Source organism: Rhynchophorus ferrugineus, unplaced genomic scaffold (genome assembly GCF_030347505.1).
Source record: "Rhynchophorus ferrugineus isolate W39M unplaced genomic scaffold, kcgeb_rfMv2 rfM3, whole genome shotgun sequence".
Classification (NCBI taxonomy): Eukaryota; Metazoa; Arthropoda; class Insecta; order Coleoptera; family Curculionidae; genus Rhynchophorus; species Rhynchophorus ferrugineus.
The window spans coordinates 50110978-50125248 of record NW_027472582.1 but is presented as its reverse complement, the minus strand read 5'-3'; the positions used below and the strand labels follow the sequence as shown (position 1 = coordinate 50125248).

The 14271-nt window shown below is 30.5% G+C and overlaps 1 protein-coding gene across 1 annotated transcript; it reads left to right on the top strand.

The window, feature by feature from the left end:
• Window positions 1–869: 869 nt before the first annotated feature.
• On the top strand, window positions 870–11805 carry LOC143193239 (uncharacterized). The gene is made up of 8 exons (XM_076399320.1): window positions 870–1121; window positions 3994–4161; window positions 4215–4376; window positions 8559–8779; window positions 8834–8933; window positions 8983–9087; window positions 11519–11674; window positions 11734–11805. Exons 1-8 carry the CDS (start codon window positions 870–872, stop codon window positions 11803–11805), a joined length of 1236 nt encoding a protein of 411 aa, XP_076255435.1.
• Window positions 11806–14271: the final 2466 nt, after the last annotated feature.

The following is a 14271-nucleotide window of genomic DNA, read 5'->3' as shown; positions in this document are numbered from 1 at the left end:
TAAATATAAAACACAGTTATTTGATGAAGAAAACTAATTTTGTAAGAAATTTGGGAAGTATTGTCACAATCTTTCTAGTTTTAAAAAATTTATCTTATCTAAATTTCGGAACATCTAGGAATTCTTTAAGAACTTCACTACTCCGCTTTATTTTCTTTAAATGTATATGTATATATATATATATATATATATATATATATATATATATATATATATATATATATATATATATATATAATGTAAAACTTGTAAAACCAGCTATCATAAGCTGCTTGAATATGATCGAATAAGTAATTCAACTATTTATTATCGATAACTATAATGCATCTGTAGCAGGCCATTGACGATGATATAAATCGACCAATAAAGAAAATGTTGCCTTTCATTGCAACAACACTAAAAATTAAGGAAAACTGACTGGGAAGTTTTGATGCATCTCCCATATAGTCCAGACCTTGCCTCGCGCGACTTTATTCCTATTTTCAAAACTCTTTTAAGGGTGTAATATTGACTGGGTACTGCTACTTGATTTAATTTTTTTCTAAATATCTCAGAACTCAGTGGCGGAATTATGGCTTTACAAAAGTAGTAAATACCACTCAAAATAGCAGAGGCATCAATATTTAAAATATATATTAAGAAAATTTAATGATATGAAAAATTCCTAATTTAGCTATTCCTCTATTATTTCCATTATGTCATACAAATGTTTTTTTATTAAAATTCTAACTATATGTCGTTGTTACTATAAGAACATTATTGAAGTCAAACTTGAGAAAGCTAATAAATATTTCAGCTATATAAAACGTATATTTATTGACTGCGTGATGGAAAAAATATACATATCATAAAGTATTTCAGCCCGAAAGATGGACGAACCACAATTCGACAGAGATACAGAGAAAAATACGAGACTTATAGGTTTTTTGAAAACATTGATGATTTGTACTGGTACCTGGTCATATCACTGGACTGACAATTTAATTCTAAAAAAGCTTTATAAGTATTTTTTCTTTTTCCCTTTATCAGTATTTGCTGCTTTTTACATTTTGATCATAATGGAGCTCTTTCGAGTCTTATATGAGAGAGATAACCTCGAAAAACTGCTACTAAATTTAGGGGTAAGTGTTCAAACAACAACAAAAATAATAACAGCATAAACGTCATATTAGTATATGTACACCCTTGTCCAACAAATTTCAATTATTTTATTTATATAAAGGTTTAAAGAGTTTTATAAACATAAATGCATAACCAATATAATGTATCTTTGTGCCACTGTAATAAAGAACACTAAGCCGATTTTACCAGGCCTGTCAATAAGGATTATTACTTCATTATGGGCGAGCAACGATTTTTTTCATAATAATTATGGACATTCACGATAATTAATGTAGAAAAAATAATAGCAGACCCGACAGACTTTATCCCATTCAAAAGCAATTTTGCATAACGAGTGAGGTGCAATCAAGTTTTAATTTTTGTTTGTACACATGTGCAATGATGTCATGACGATGCACTCATGTTTGACCTGGCAACAACAACATTTAGATTTCAACCCAATTTGGATTGCACGTAAAAGTGTTGAATAGATCTGGTCGATTAAATAGATACACAAAAGTCATGCCGTCTTGAATATATTCTTGCATATGACGAGGATTTACAATATATTATGATAGAAGAATATATACGGTAGCGATATTGTCGTTATCACTTGTTCCATCTATGTTACTGATGACAAAATCAGGAAAATACTTGTAATCCTCAAAACGAAAACGAAGTTTCCCGTAACTAAACTTAATAAATTGAATAATAAAATAGCTGACGCCATCGGAGAAAACAATATATATGTTGTATCTGTCACTGGATTTCTGTGTTTAAAATTTAAATTGTATTAATCTTCTTCTTTCCAAAATATCAATGGATTATTTAAAAACGATGACTGTTTAGGATCATGTGCATCATCTTATCACTGCGTTGAAAACGTATATCTCGACGTTTAAATGGGTCGCCAACCATAACAATTACAAAAATTACAAAAGCTTCATTAACAGTTCGCACTTTAGAAATCATCCCAGAAGACATCCAGTCTTACCCAGCCTGGTTACTGGCGTGACTGGAATCATTTTCCTTGTCGGATTTTAAACTGTTGCCTAGAACATTCACAAATTTTAAACAATCACAAACATAAATTTACGACCATACCCCAGCAGGATTCGAACCCACGGCTATCGCAACAGTAGGAGGGCTTTACCACTGCGTTACCAAGCCGGCTTCCACGGCTTCTGTCTCTTCCATCTGCTCCATATAGTTTTATATTTTATAGTCTGTATTAATTCTTGCTCCTAGTCACTAAAAAAAATATATTTACAAACATTTTTTGAAAAATCTAAATAAAGCAACAAAAAAAGGAAACAACACACATAACAAAATATAACTATTATAACTAATATAATTTAATTTAACTATAATTTTCATGTAGAGAAATGTTAAAAATCGAACTTAACGATTGTCTACATTAATACTTCGCATTTTCTCCAATAGATATCGCTAATCAACATATATGCAAGCATGCACTGTACAACTCATACGCTCATGTTTTTGATAAAGTCTATTAATATCTAAATAAATAAAAGTTTAGATATTTTAAACACTGTAGATGCTTTGACAAGATCAATCACTGTAAATAAGATAAATGACACATACATTTCGAACTCCGGCTCAGTATTTTCTTGACAAAACCGTATTTCAAACACAAGGCTTAAGTTGTTATTATTGCTTCCGGTTAGGTTTCAGTCTACTTTTCCTCAATTTCAAAATAATAACTCAACCCAAGCAGACCACGCGAACCAATATAGGGGTCGTAGGTCACACCAACTTAATGTTTTCTTCAGGAAGTTTGTTCAATGGTCGCTACGTGATTCTTGGCTCTCTCCGATATCCCAAATCACAAACGGGATAGAGGATGCACTAAATAAAGAGCGACCAACAAGAGGATATAAGGAAATATGAGGTAAAACTATATCTATATAAATTTGTATGGTGTAATATTTACAATCCTAAACTAATAACTAATACCAATCAACCTTATCTCTAATTTTAATATCCTTCTAAAAAATATATAATATTCACAATCTCAATATAACCTATTCAATATGACTCTCTCTGATATAGAATCAACGCTCTGACCGATATGTATAGACCACAAACTAACAATATCATTTAATATTATAAAAAAAAATATTTTAAAATATGCTATTATAATATTATCCCCTCATAAAAATAGATTCTTCCATAAAACTCTGAGAACAAACGATGTCTATTATCCGATCTAGTCGATCTAGTCCATTATCCAGAAAAATAGAAAATGCTATGATACGTATTCTGATAGGATTATTAAACTAGAAAAAAATCAGAAGACGTCTATAAGTATGTTACCTACGATCTAGAAAATTTTGGAAAAACTATACATTATAAGACTTAAAATAATCATAGAAGATAATTTTTTTCAATACCATCAATTTGGTTTCCTTAATAAACAAGTCAGTCGACCAAATTAACAAAAACTTAATTCCCCTGCATTTCTCGATATATCTCAAGCTTTCAACAAGATGTAGCATAGTGAAAAATCTTTGGCCCTACACGCACTTTCAATTATTGAAATCATACCTAGATTGTTGAAGCTCTAAGAGATTGATAAAAAAAATATATTCTGTAAATATTTTTGAGATACCGAGTACCACGAAAAACGCGAACCTTAAAAGATATTTTAATGATTGACAGTGGATATCACTTTACCTTGGCATGAAGATAACATTAACACGTCAAACACCTCTTTGCAGTCTACCAACATACTTTATGCTCATATTATTTAATATTGCTTACTAAGGCAAAATTAAATTAATATAAATAAAATCTGTTATTATTTGCAATAGTTATTTGTTAGTATTGTTAATAAATGATGAGCCGTTACAATATTTATCTTAATTTCAGATTGTTTTAGACGCCTCAAAAATTACAATACGTTTCTTCGTCTACTTTAAGAACAAGGTGTTCGATAAAGTTAAAGATATAATGATGGACGAACAAGACATATTTCAGTCCCAGGACCCCGAAGTAACTGATTACTATTTAGAACGGGCTAAGTCCTGGCGATCAACTGTAAAATCTAAAATATCTTTTATTTCCTATTTTTCTAAAATATTTGATTCTAGTTAATACTTTTATATATTACTACATGTTTATGTGCTTATGGCTACATGATAGTCGAAGTCAGTAGCAATATAATTGTAAACAAACGACATAAGGCAAATAATGAAAGCGTAGAACCGCCTTTCTTGTATCAAATTTATTTTCCAAATCCTGTTGAAAATATAGTAGGTATATATAGTCTAATCAAAGTTATTTTGTATATACGTCATCTCAGTTTGTGACGTCAAAACGTTGCAATGTTACCGCATCAACTCTAAGTTTTAGTTCAGCTTGACTTTGACATACAACAAAATTCATATCTAAATAAAATAATGAAACAAAAGTGTTAACAAACACATAGACTTTATTTTAACAGTATAGTAACATAACATATATTTAAAACTACAATTAAGAACACAGGTACAATAGTTTGTAGGTTAAAGTTGTTTTATTACATTTACAATAAACTCTTTTCCACACTACCCATAAAGTAGAGTTCTAGATAAGATGAAAAAAAAACTAGTGCTAAAGGCTTAATTCACATAATTAACAATTGATATATCCAAGTAATATATTTTACTTTCATTAGAGAGCATATTTACCTTTTTACGTTTAGTTATGTAGTTATGAACATGTTTAACATGTTCACGATTCCACAATTTATCAATTTCTTCCACTGTATGTCTTATCGAGTTCATCCAAACTCAAGGCATTATGGTCGACAATGCTTCCTTCCTCATATTCAAACAGTTCTTCATGCAATTCCTTCATTCCTTCTCGACCAACATGTCTACTATAATAATTCTTTGTTACTTCTTTTGCTTTCTTTAACTTTAAACATTCTGTTCAGCCATCTGATCTACTGTAATTTTTTTTCGGGTTTATTTCTAAAAAAAGTAAATTGCAAAAAAAACGCAATGAATCATTTCATTTATATTTACCTAGTAACAATTTGAAATAATTCAGTTCTTTTCTTAGTCTCTTTAAAACTTAATTCATGTTTTGAAAGTAATTCTTTCATTACAGCCTTTATTGATGCTAATGTTGGGATTTTTTCCACCAGTAGGCTATGATATGGTGAATTATACATAATGCACTATAACTGATGGTTCCTCCAGGTTCTTTAACAATTAATTTTCAAACCATAACAAAAACCTGTTATGTTTTTTTCTCCACGGTAGTCGCCCTTGGACTTGGACGAAAACACTCATTCTGCACCAGGAATAAAACCATTCTTATTCCCTGCATGAATTACAATATATCTGCAATTAATTATTAATAAATATTATGACCAACAAAACCTAAGCAAATGCTATTGTAATTTTTACTTTTTTCCATCAATTTTTTGTTGTGTATACTTTTTTTTTATTACTGTCTTTCCAAGAGTGCTCCAATGAACCATTTCGAAATATCCAAGTTTCATCAAGATACACAAAGTCAAATAATTTATCTTCCTTGATTTTATTGTACTCCTTTAAAAATTGAATTATTTTTTAGGCAATGTTGCGTTAGACATCTTCGAGGGTTATCTCTACACCATTTAAATCTTATGTCCCGTAAGAGTGTATGAAAGGATATCTTACATCCCTGAAAAAGCTGCATGTTCCTGACTGTTTTATGTGTACTTTCCAGACTAACAATTTTCTCTGAAATAATTTTATTATATTATGTTCATATCGATAAAATAGTTTGTGTACTCACTATTCTTATACATTTCGTACATTTGATCTCAAGTAAAACCAATATCAAGATGGTCAAGATTCGTCACCCACTTCGTATATAGACGGATCTTCTTAGTTGCATCTAACATATCTTCTTCATTTTGTAAGCGATGTTAGTCATAGTACCCACACTAATAATCAGCGCAGCAGCAACACGTTAAAACATATTTTCAATAAAATTTCAGCAACTTATAATATTTAATATCATCAATAATTACCTCTCTAACGGAGTTTATGAGCGAAAGGGGGCCTCCATTACCTCGTTCATTTTCGAAATAACTTATTAAAGACACAGTTTGTGACCGTGACTATCTATTGCTTTCGGCATTTTCAAATAAACTAATATAATATATTACGTAGCGATTTAAGATTTATCAACATACAAAGCGCTAATAACCTTTTACCGGTTTATAACCTGTATTAATTACAACTAATATTTTGAATACTTTTGCGTACATTTGACAACCCGGCTACTTTGACAAGCTAGTTCGGTTTCACGTTCGAACTTATCAAACAGCATTATGTGTTTTTTTTTTAACTAGAATAAAATGAGAACAAAAATATTGCCTGATTCTGAAATGAATTTACAAATTGCGGCATACAGTAGAGTAAACATACTAATGACGTATATACAAAAAAACTTTGAATAGTCTATAAAAACATAATGTATATCCAGATTTATGAATCAAATAGTAAAGACATTTTTATTATATTTTTTATTGAATCAGAAAGTATATAGGACGACAATGTGAATATCGCAAGAACGGTCTAGCCCAAAATCGACAAAATAATTTGTAGATGTATTTGTTTTTCAACCACCACACGCAGTGTCTCTGACTTCGACAATATAGATAATTAAGAAAGTAAAATAAAGTTGAAAATGATGCTTTAATTGATCAATTCATCAATCTTCTTTCACTGTACATGATAATTGAGGTTCAGTTATTTTGTCAATTGTTTGAAAGCTTAAATATTTATATATGTATGTTTAAGTGAGATTCCTGAAATTACCTATTTTCAAATGTTATTCTACAATTAAAGCATGTTATTCTCTCGTTTTATGTCCATGTATTTTTTAAATATTGGAATATCCTTTATTATGCATAATTGTTAAAATTTTGAGCAAACAATATAGCCATTAATAGATCAATTTGGTTCAACTACAGCCAAAGCCAAAGCTAACAAGGACATACGCCCACCATACCTATAGTTGCCGGAGAAAAATACCTTCGCACAGCCACTAGGACCATCTTAGAATCAACCTCAAAAAGAAAAATTAAACAAGCATTAACTTCATAAGGTTGCCCACGATTCCGAGAGCGGCAAATAAAACGCCTAATAAATGCCATAACAGTACTGATCCGCACGCTACTACCAATTCATGAACTACAATCAGACAAGCCAATCAAGATAGTGAAAGCCGGACATTCTATTCAATAGGTTCTTAATGATGCAGGACGACACTAAATTGGCTACAACACAATCAAGACCATGTTCAGCCTCTTCATCCGTTTGGTATTATTGAGCTACTGATTATATAGACACACTAATCATGAGACACTTAAAATTATAATGTTTCGATATTATTTATTTTTGTTGTTTAAATTGAAAAATCTGAAGCTGAATTTGAAAAATTATATGTCCATTTTGTCCGGTTTCGATTTCCATTATTTAAGAGTAATAACTATTATGCCAATGATGAAGAACAGTCTGAAGGTCAGAAAAGGTTAAAGTTTATGATTCAAGTACTTTCAAACGTTGACTTGCAATGGGCAAGATCTCAAAGGATAAAAAATGGCCAGCGCAGGAATTAACTGAAAATGGCGAAAACAACATTGCGATTTTATTATTCGGCAAACAAAAAACTAGAATTTTATGGTATATTATGGCTGGCGATGAACAGTGGATTTACTAAGACAAAACCAGAAGAACCACCCTCAACGACACAGAAGCGGAATATGTATGGTCATACAGCTTTGTACGCAGTACATATGCAAAATTAAATATATCACGAGTAGCTAAAATTGAGTAAAACTGTTAATAAAACCAGCAATAGCGAGTAACCAACTCAAAGTCATGTTAATGCTTTACAGTACTTGGCCATATCCTTCAAATTGTGTAAATGGCACAATGTTGCAGATGGAAATGGAAAGTACTAACGCACTTATTGCGTGTATGTATAATTATATGTGTAATTACTAGAGATTTCAATCACCACTTGCTCAGATTGATGCAGAATGGCTTGTCTTATAGAGAGTTTCGGAAGGCTGAAAAAGTACGAAGATAATTGGATCTTCTTTCAACAAGGTATCCCTATGTTACCAGGAAATATTTGTCGGAAATTAAGGGTCGGAAATATTTGTAAAAAAATTATGGTAAACATTTTGATTACTATGTATTTTATCAATGTTATCAATTTCAATACCTTTTTGTGTCATCAATATGAAGAAATGATCAAAATATTTACCAGCATTTAAAATAATAATGAAAACAGTTCTTACATACATTATTTGAGTGACTGTATATAGTTTCCTTTTTACTAGTACTCTGATAACCATCAATGAAAGTGTATTAACTATATTTAAAAATGGCCATCAACCATCAACTTGTATAATCTTTCTAATCTATACATTAAATTAAATATAGATGAGTCTCTATTGCGTAAATTGCTTCATGGTAACTTTTATCATATTGGCTGTGAACGTATCGTTTGGATTATCCACAACATGCATGGTTTATGGAGCTACCCAACTGGAAATATTTCAAATTCGTTTGAAACGCATCCATGAGATTGCGCAAAAATCATATAATGGAGACGTAGCGCTGACATTAAAAATGTATGTAATAAAACATCAAAATCTAATGGCGTACGTTCGATTGAAATTGATAACAATATTACATTTTAACACATGTATTTTTAGATACATAACGAATCTAAATGAATGTATAAGAGGCGCCACTCTAGGTGAGTTTTTAATAAGTTCCATCAACTGCGCTTCCGTTGTTGCCGACATTACTAAGGTAATAACTCGATTAAAATGATCCAATAATCCAGTTTATCCAGTTATAGGTCGACAAATTGGGATTGGATGCTACTTATTCGGGATGTTATGTTATACTCTTGATATTACAAATTTTTACGTATGCTTCAGCGGCCAATGAAATAAAAATTCAGGTAAGTTCCATTAAATTAAATAAAGTATTCAGTCGTTACATCGTTACTACTTAATTTGCTGTTTTAAACATAAACCGAACATGGTCAACCTTTTATTTCTTGACGATTCAATTTTTAAGCTTTTGATTCTACCATTAATCTAATTCTCATCCGCATACTCTCAATTTATAATTTTTTGATTTTTTAACTAACCACTGAGCTAAAAGCACATAATGTAGTCAACTTCGATAAATTTAGCAGTAAAACAGTGGAGCTGGCAAGCCGCCCATGTAACAAACTAACACCAATATACTAAAGAAAACAATACATTAATAAATATAAACTCAAATCTGAGGAAACAAAATAACGAAAGCGATGAAACAAATGATAGAGTCGACTTAATCCTCTTACTGTCCGCCAGTCAGTCGTGGGATCGAATTATGCTAAGACATGGTTGTAAATGTATGTATGTGATTATTTCAAATTTTGTTTGTCCACAAGGCAGAATTGCAAAATAAAACAAGGAAAATCATGCCAGTCACTCCGGTAACCGGGCAGAGTGGATGTTTTCTGGAATGAGACGTGGTTTGGAGCACACATACAGATAAAACTATCCTATACAGATAAAACCTGGTGGAAAAGAAAAGATTCTAAAACATAAACAAGAAAAGCTAATAATAAAGACATAACAAAATAATAAAAATAATAGAAGAAACAATAGAAAATTCCTGACAGTAACTGAAATGAAATAAAAAAGGTAATAAATGGAAAATATGAAAAACTACTAAACAAAATATTCAAAATTGTACCTGAAATTGTAAAAGAAATGGTAAGTTAAGGAGCTAAGACATATCATAACGAAGAAGGAGGTTAGTTACAAAAGTAATAATTACAAAGATAAAGAAAATTAAAAAAAAGCAAAAGAAAACAAAACAAACTAAAATTAAAATAAAGGAAGAAAAAGACAATAAATTATAAGCAAGACGTGAAATAAAGTATAATAGTATGATATAGCAGAAAAACTAAATAGGTAAAATGAGGCTACTTGAAAATATAAATTAGTAACTGATCAGTTACTGATCCGCTCCAATCTAAAAACTTCTTTAAAAGTGGCGTTGATTGGATTTAACATCCTTCAATAATGCAATTATTCGCTAGAAAAATGACCAAAAAAATATTGAAGAAAGGTGAATAATTATCCTGATTAAATTCTTCATATAATCGTCGTATGTCTTAAATACACGTTGCTGTATTCTTCTTGCGCTCGTCTAATAAATATATTGCCATATATTGAGCCCATATGGACTAGATTCATTTTTTTGATGCCATCCAAACCTCAAAAGTCCCCACAAGCCTCGAATCTCTCTGTCAGTCATATTCTGTCTTCTTGTCTTATGTTCTGTGTTTTTATTACTTTTTGTCTCTTTTCTTGGCCTTAACTTCATTTCTCACCTTCTCAAGTAATTTAAAATGTTTGTATAAGTTTTCCTTAAGAATGCTGTTTTTTATCTTATACAAACTGGAAACATTTACCAAAATAATAAATAAATCAAAACCTTAACAAGTGTTCTAACTTTTACATATTTTCATCAACTCTTGTATTTATACCATTTTATTATCATTTTGCCATGAGTGGAATGAGTAAATGCGTGATATTGCCATATTCCATTTTGGAATATCCAAATAATAATGTTTCCTTAATTTTATCCTATGTTTTTAAAAATTGAATTCTTTTAAAAGCGTCCAAAAATTCCATTTTCCCGCTTCTTTGGTTATCTTTACACCACTTAAAACCCATATTTTATGACAGCTTACGAAGGGATGATTTACAACTTTCGAAAAGCTGCATATTTGCGAAAAAATATATACTCACTGTTATTGAACATTTCATAAAGTTGATAGCAAGAGAAATAACATTAAATTGTTCTTGATTCGCCACCCCCTTCGTGTGCTATCTCTTTAGTAAATCCAACACAAACTTTTTGAAATATTTTATCCAAAGTATTCATATTAATATTCAGTGCAACTGCAACACGCTAAAAATATTTCTAATAAAAACCCCAACTTAATATTTATAGCATATTTAACAGTATCATTGCTTACCTTTCTAAGGCAGTTTAATAGAAAGTAATCCCATTCACATTTGACAACTGGCCGGCTAGTACCCAAATAGAATTTTATAGGCTGATTCGGTTACATGTTCCAATAAATCAGAGAACATTCTCTCTCTTTTTTAACTGGGATAAAGTCAGAAAGAAAAAAGAAACGCTCCTAGTAAAAACGAATTTTACATTTCTACAAAGTGCAATTGGCATTATGTTCGACATCTATGACTTGCATTGGCTGTTTTATTGGACGTGCTATAAGATGTGATTATTTATTATAATGGGCTGTACTTATATAATTAAAGAATTATATAAATTGGTTCTAAAGTTTTTATTTTGTTTCTTAGAGTGCAGCTATAGCTGATACTATTTACGAAAGCGAATGGTATCACTTTGATAAGAGTTCACTGAAAATGATGAACATCTTACAAGCAAGGGCACAAAAACCTTTGGAGATGACTATAGGCCCATTTAGTGCTATGACTAATGAGACAGCAGTTATGGTAACTCACATATTTAATCATTCAATATTAAATTTTAACAGCTCAATTTATTTTTTTAGATGATGAAGGCTTGCTATTCGTATGTTGCTTTCATGAAAAATTCAGCGGGGGCTGACACTGCGACAGAATAGAACAGCCCGGATATGATATTATCATTCAATAAAAAAATATAACACTGTAACAGATAGCCGTAAATTATATGATGAAAATAAAATAGAAGTTTAATGTATTCATAATAGTTGCTTTCTTGGCGTCCAGTGGCATTTTATTTCAGATTGTATATTATTTCCGATTAAATTAATATAATAAATAATAATTAAATAATAAAGTAGAACTAAAGCAGGAGAATCTGTAATAATGTTTATAATTGTTTAAATTACTGCTCATATTTAACAACTACTTTATCTCGTACAAAAATATTTTTCAAAAGTACCCAAATTGAATAATTATCTGGAATAATCATTAATTATCTTTAATAAATACTGGATACTCGCATGTACTCTGATCATTTCTTTCTGCACTTTATTCTTCCTTTTTTGCTGGCCGTGCTGAATTTCCCATTAGAGCTGCAACAGTTTATTCTTCATAATTGTTGCAACTTGTGGTCGAGCTTTATCATGCAAGAGAATAACTTTGCGCATATTACTTGTTATTGCTGATCATTCTGCAATAACAACATTTAATTGATAACGGTGGGATTGTACGGTAAGAGTTTCACTTTCTTTTAGCATCTCGTAATACACTTACACCATGCGAATCTATATGTACAACAAAATATAAGGTCAAAATATAATGTAAGTACATGAATATTTTCAGTTTTTATGGCCTCTTAGGCGTCGATATTGATGGCTCTCTTGGAATAACCCATGGATTTGATGCTTAAATACACCATAATAAACCCTTCCTTAACTTTATTAATATTACAATTCAATGGATAGTTCTTCTCGGATTCTAAACAGTCACAAGCATAGTGTACATAATTGTTGTGGCGATGTAGTAGGACCCTCCTAGCAACTCAACTACTGCAAGCACTACTCTGTTTGGTTATTTTTGGATATTTTAATTTAAATTTATCAACATTAATATTCTTAAAATATAAATAAAAGTACAAAGCTAGTATAAACTATTAAAGTATAAAAAAATAAATAATAACACATTAGTTAATACGTTAAATAAGACAAACAACTAGACAAATATGAAGACACAAGAAAATGTCTACCATTGTGACCAATTCAAGAAGGTCGTATTATCGTCTAAATGAGAGAGTTTCAGTTTCACCATGAGATGTGATGAGTAAAGTTTACAATCAAAAGTTTCATTTATATTAGAACAAGATTAAACCGGTAACATTATTTGTACAGTCAATTCAACAAATCGATGCTTGCTTCCGTTAATGTAATGTCTAATTTGAACCCTACATGTTTCGTATATTGTATGTATATTGTAGTCTATTGTAAACAGCAGTGAACCCACGTGTTCTGAATTGATGACGTCAAAACATCGCAATGTTGCCGCATCAACTCTGAGTTTTAGTACATTTTGACTTTGACATATAACAAAATTATAATTTAAATAAAATAATGAAAAATGTTATCTAATATAATTTATTTTAACATTATAGTACATTTAATGCATATATAATCAAAGAACTTAGAACTATAATTAATTATACAGCCAAAATAATGTATAGGTTAGAGTTGTTTTATTGAATTAACATTGAATATTTTTCCACACTAGTATAGATAGAGTTCTAAGCGCGTTTTTTATGTGGTGGTATTGTATGTCTGAGTAAAGTATTTTACTTTCATTAGAGAGCACATTTACCTTTTACGCTTAGTTCTTGTTTCGTTCAATGCAATGTTTCCTTGTAAAGTAATTTTAATATTACTGTGTTTCTCATTAGTTTATTCTATATACTACCCGTATATAACTTTCTTGATAAAATTACATTTAATCACTGCATTCCCCTTAATGCATTTGCCATACCTGCAAAACAGTTAGTGTTATTTCTCTCCTTATACTTGTTAACCAAACAATCATGTATATTCTGAACAATAACATACATGCACATAAAGTTTTCACACTCCATAATACAATTTCCTACAGTTAGAGTATATTAATTATATACTGGCATATTATTTTTTTCCTCTTTCATCACCCTGTCTTGGTAATTGCCAGCATTGAACCAACATTCATACAGTTTTATTCAATCACTGTCACTTTCAGAATCACGACTCAAGTGAATAACTAAGACGTTTAATTCCAATCTATCGCAAACTATTTCACCATTTCACCATATATCAATTTCATCTTCAATGTGTCTGATCGAGCTCATCCATAGGGAAAGTGCTATTGTCAACAATGCTTCTTGCCATAAATCGGGGCCATTCTAGTTTAAATATCCTTCTCGACCTTAACTCAATTGGATTGAACATACAGTGATAGGAAGGAAGACTCTGTGGCCAAAACCTTCAGCAATCTGATCTACCATGAATATTCTCTCAGGCTTATTTATGAAGGTGCAAAACAAATAAAATGCAATTAAATTTTTCATTTATATTTACCGAGTAACAATTTGAAATAGATCATTATTTAAC

Excerpts from the sequence above, each read along its gene's own strand:
- LOC143193239 (XM_076399320.1), top strand. The coding sequence starts at position 870 with ATGGACGAACCACAATTCGACAGAGATACAGAGAAAAATACGAGACTT. Across the intron at positions 4,162-4,214 it reads CTAAGTCCTGGCGATCAACT|TTAATACTTTTATATATTAC; the intron begins GTAAAATCTAAA and ends ATTTGATTCTAG. Across the intron at positions 8,934-8,982 it reads TTGTTGCCGACATTACTAAG|GTCGACAAATTGGGATTGGA; the intron begins GTAATAACTCGA and ends ATCCAGTTATAG.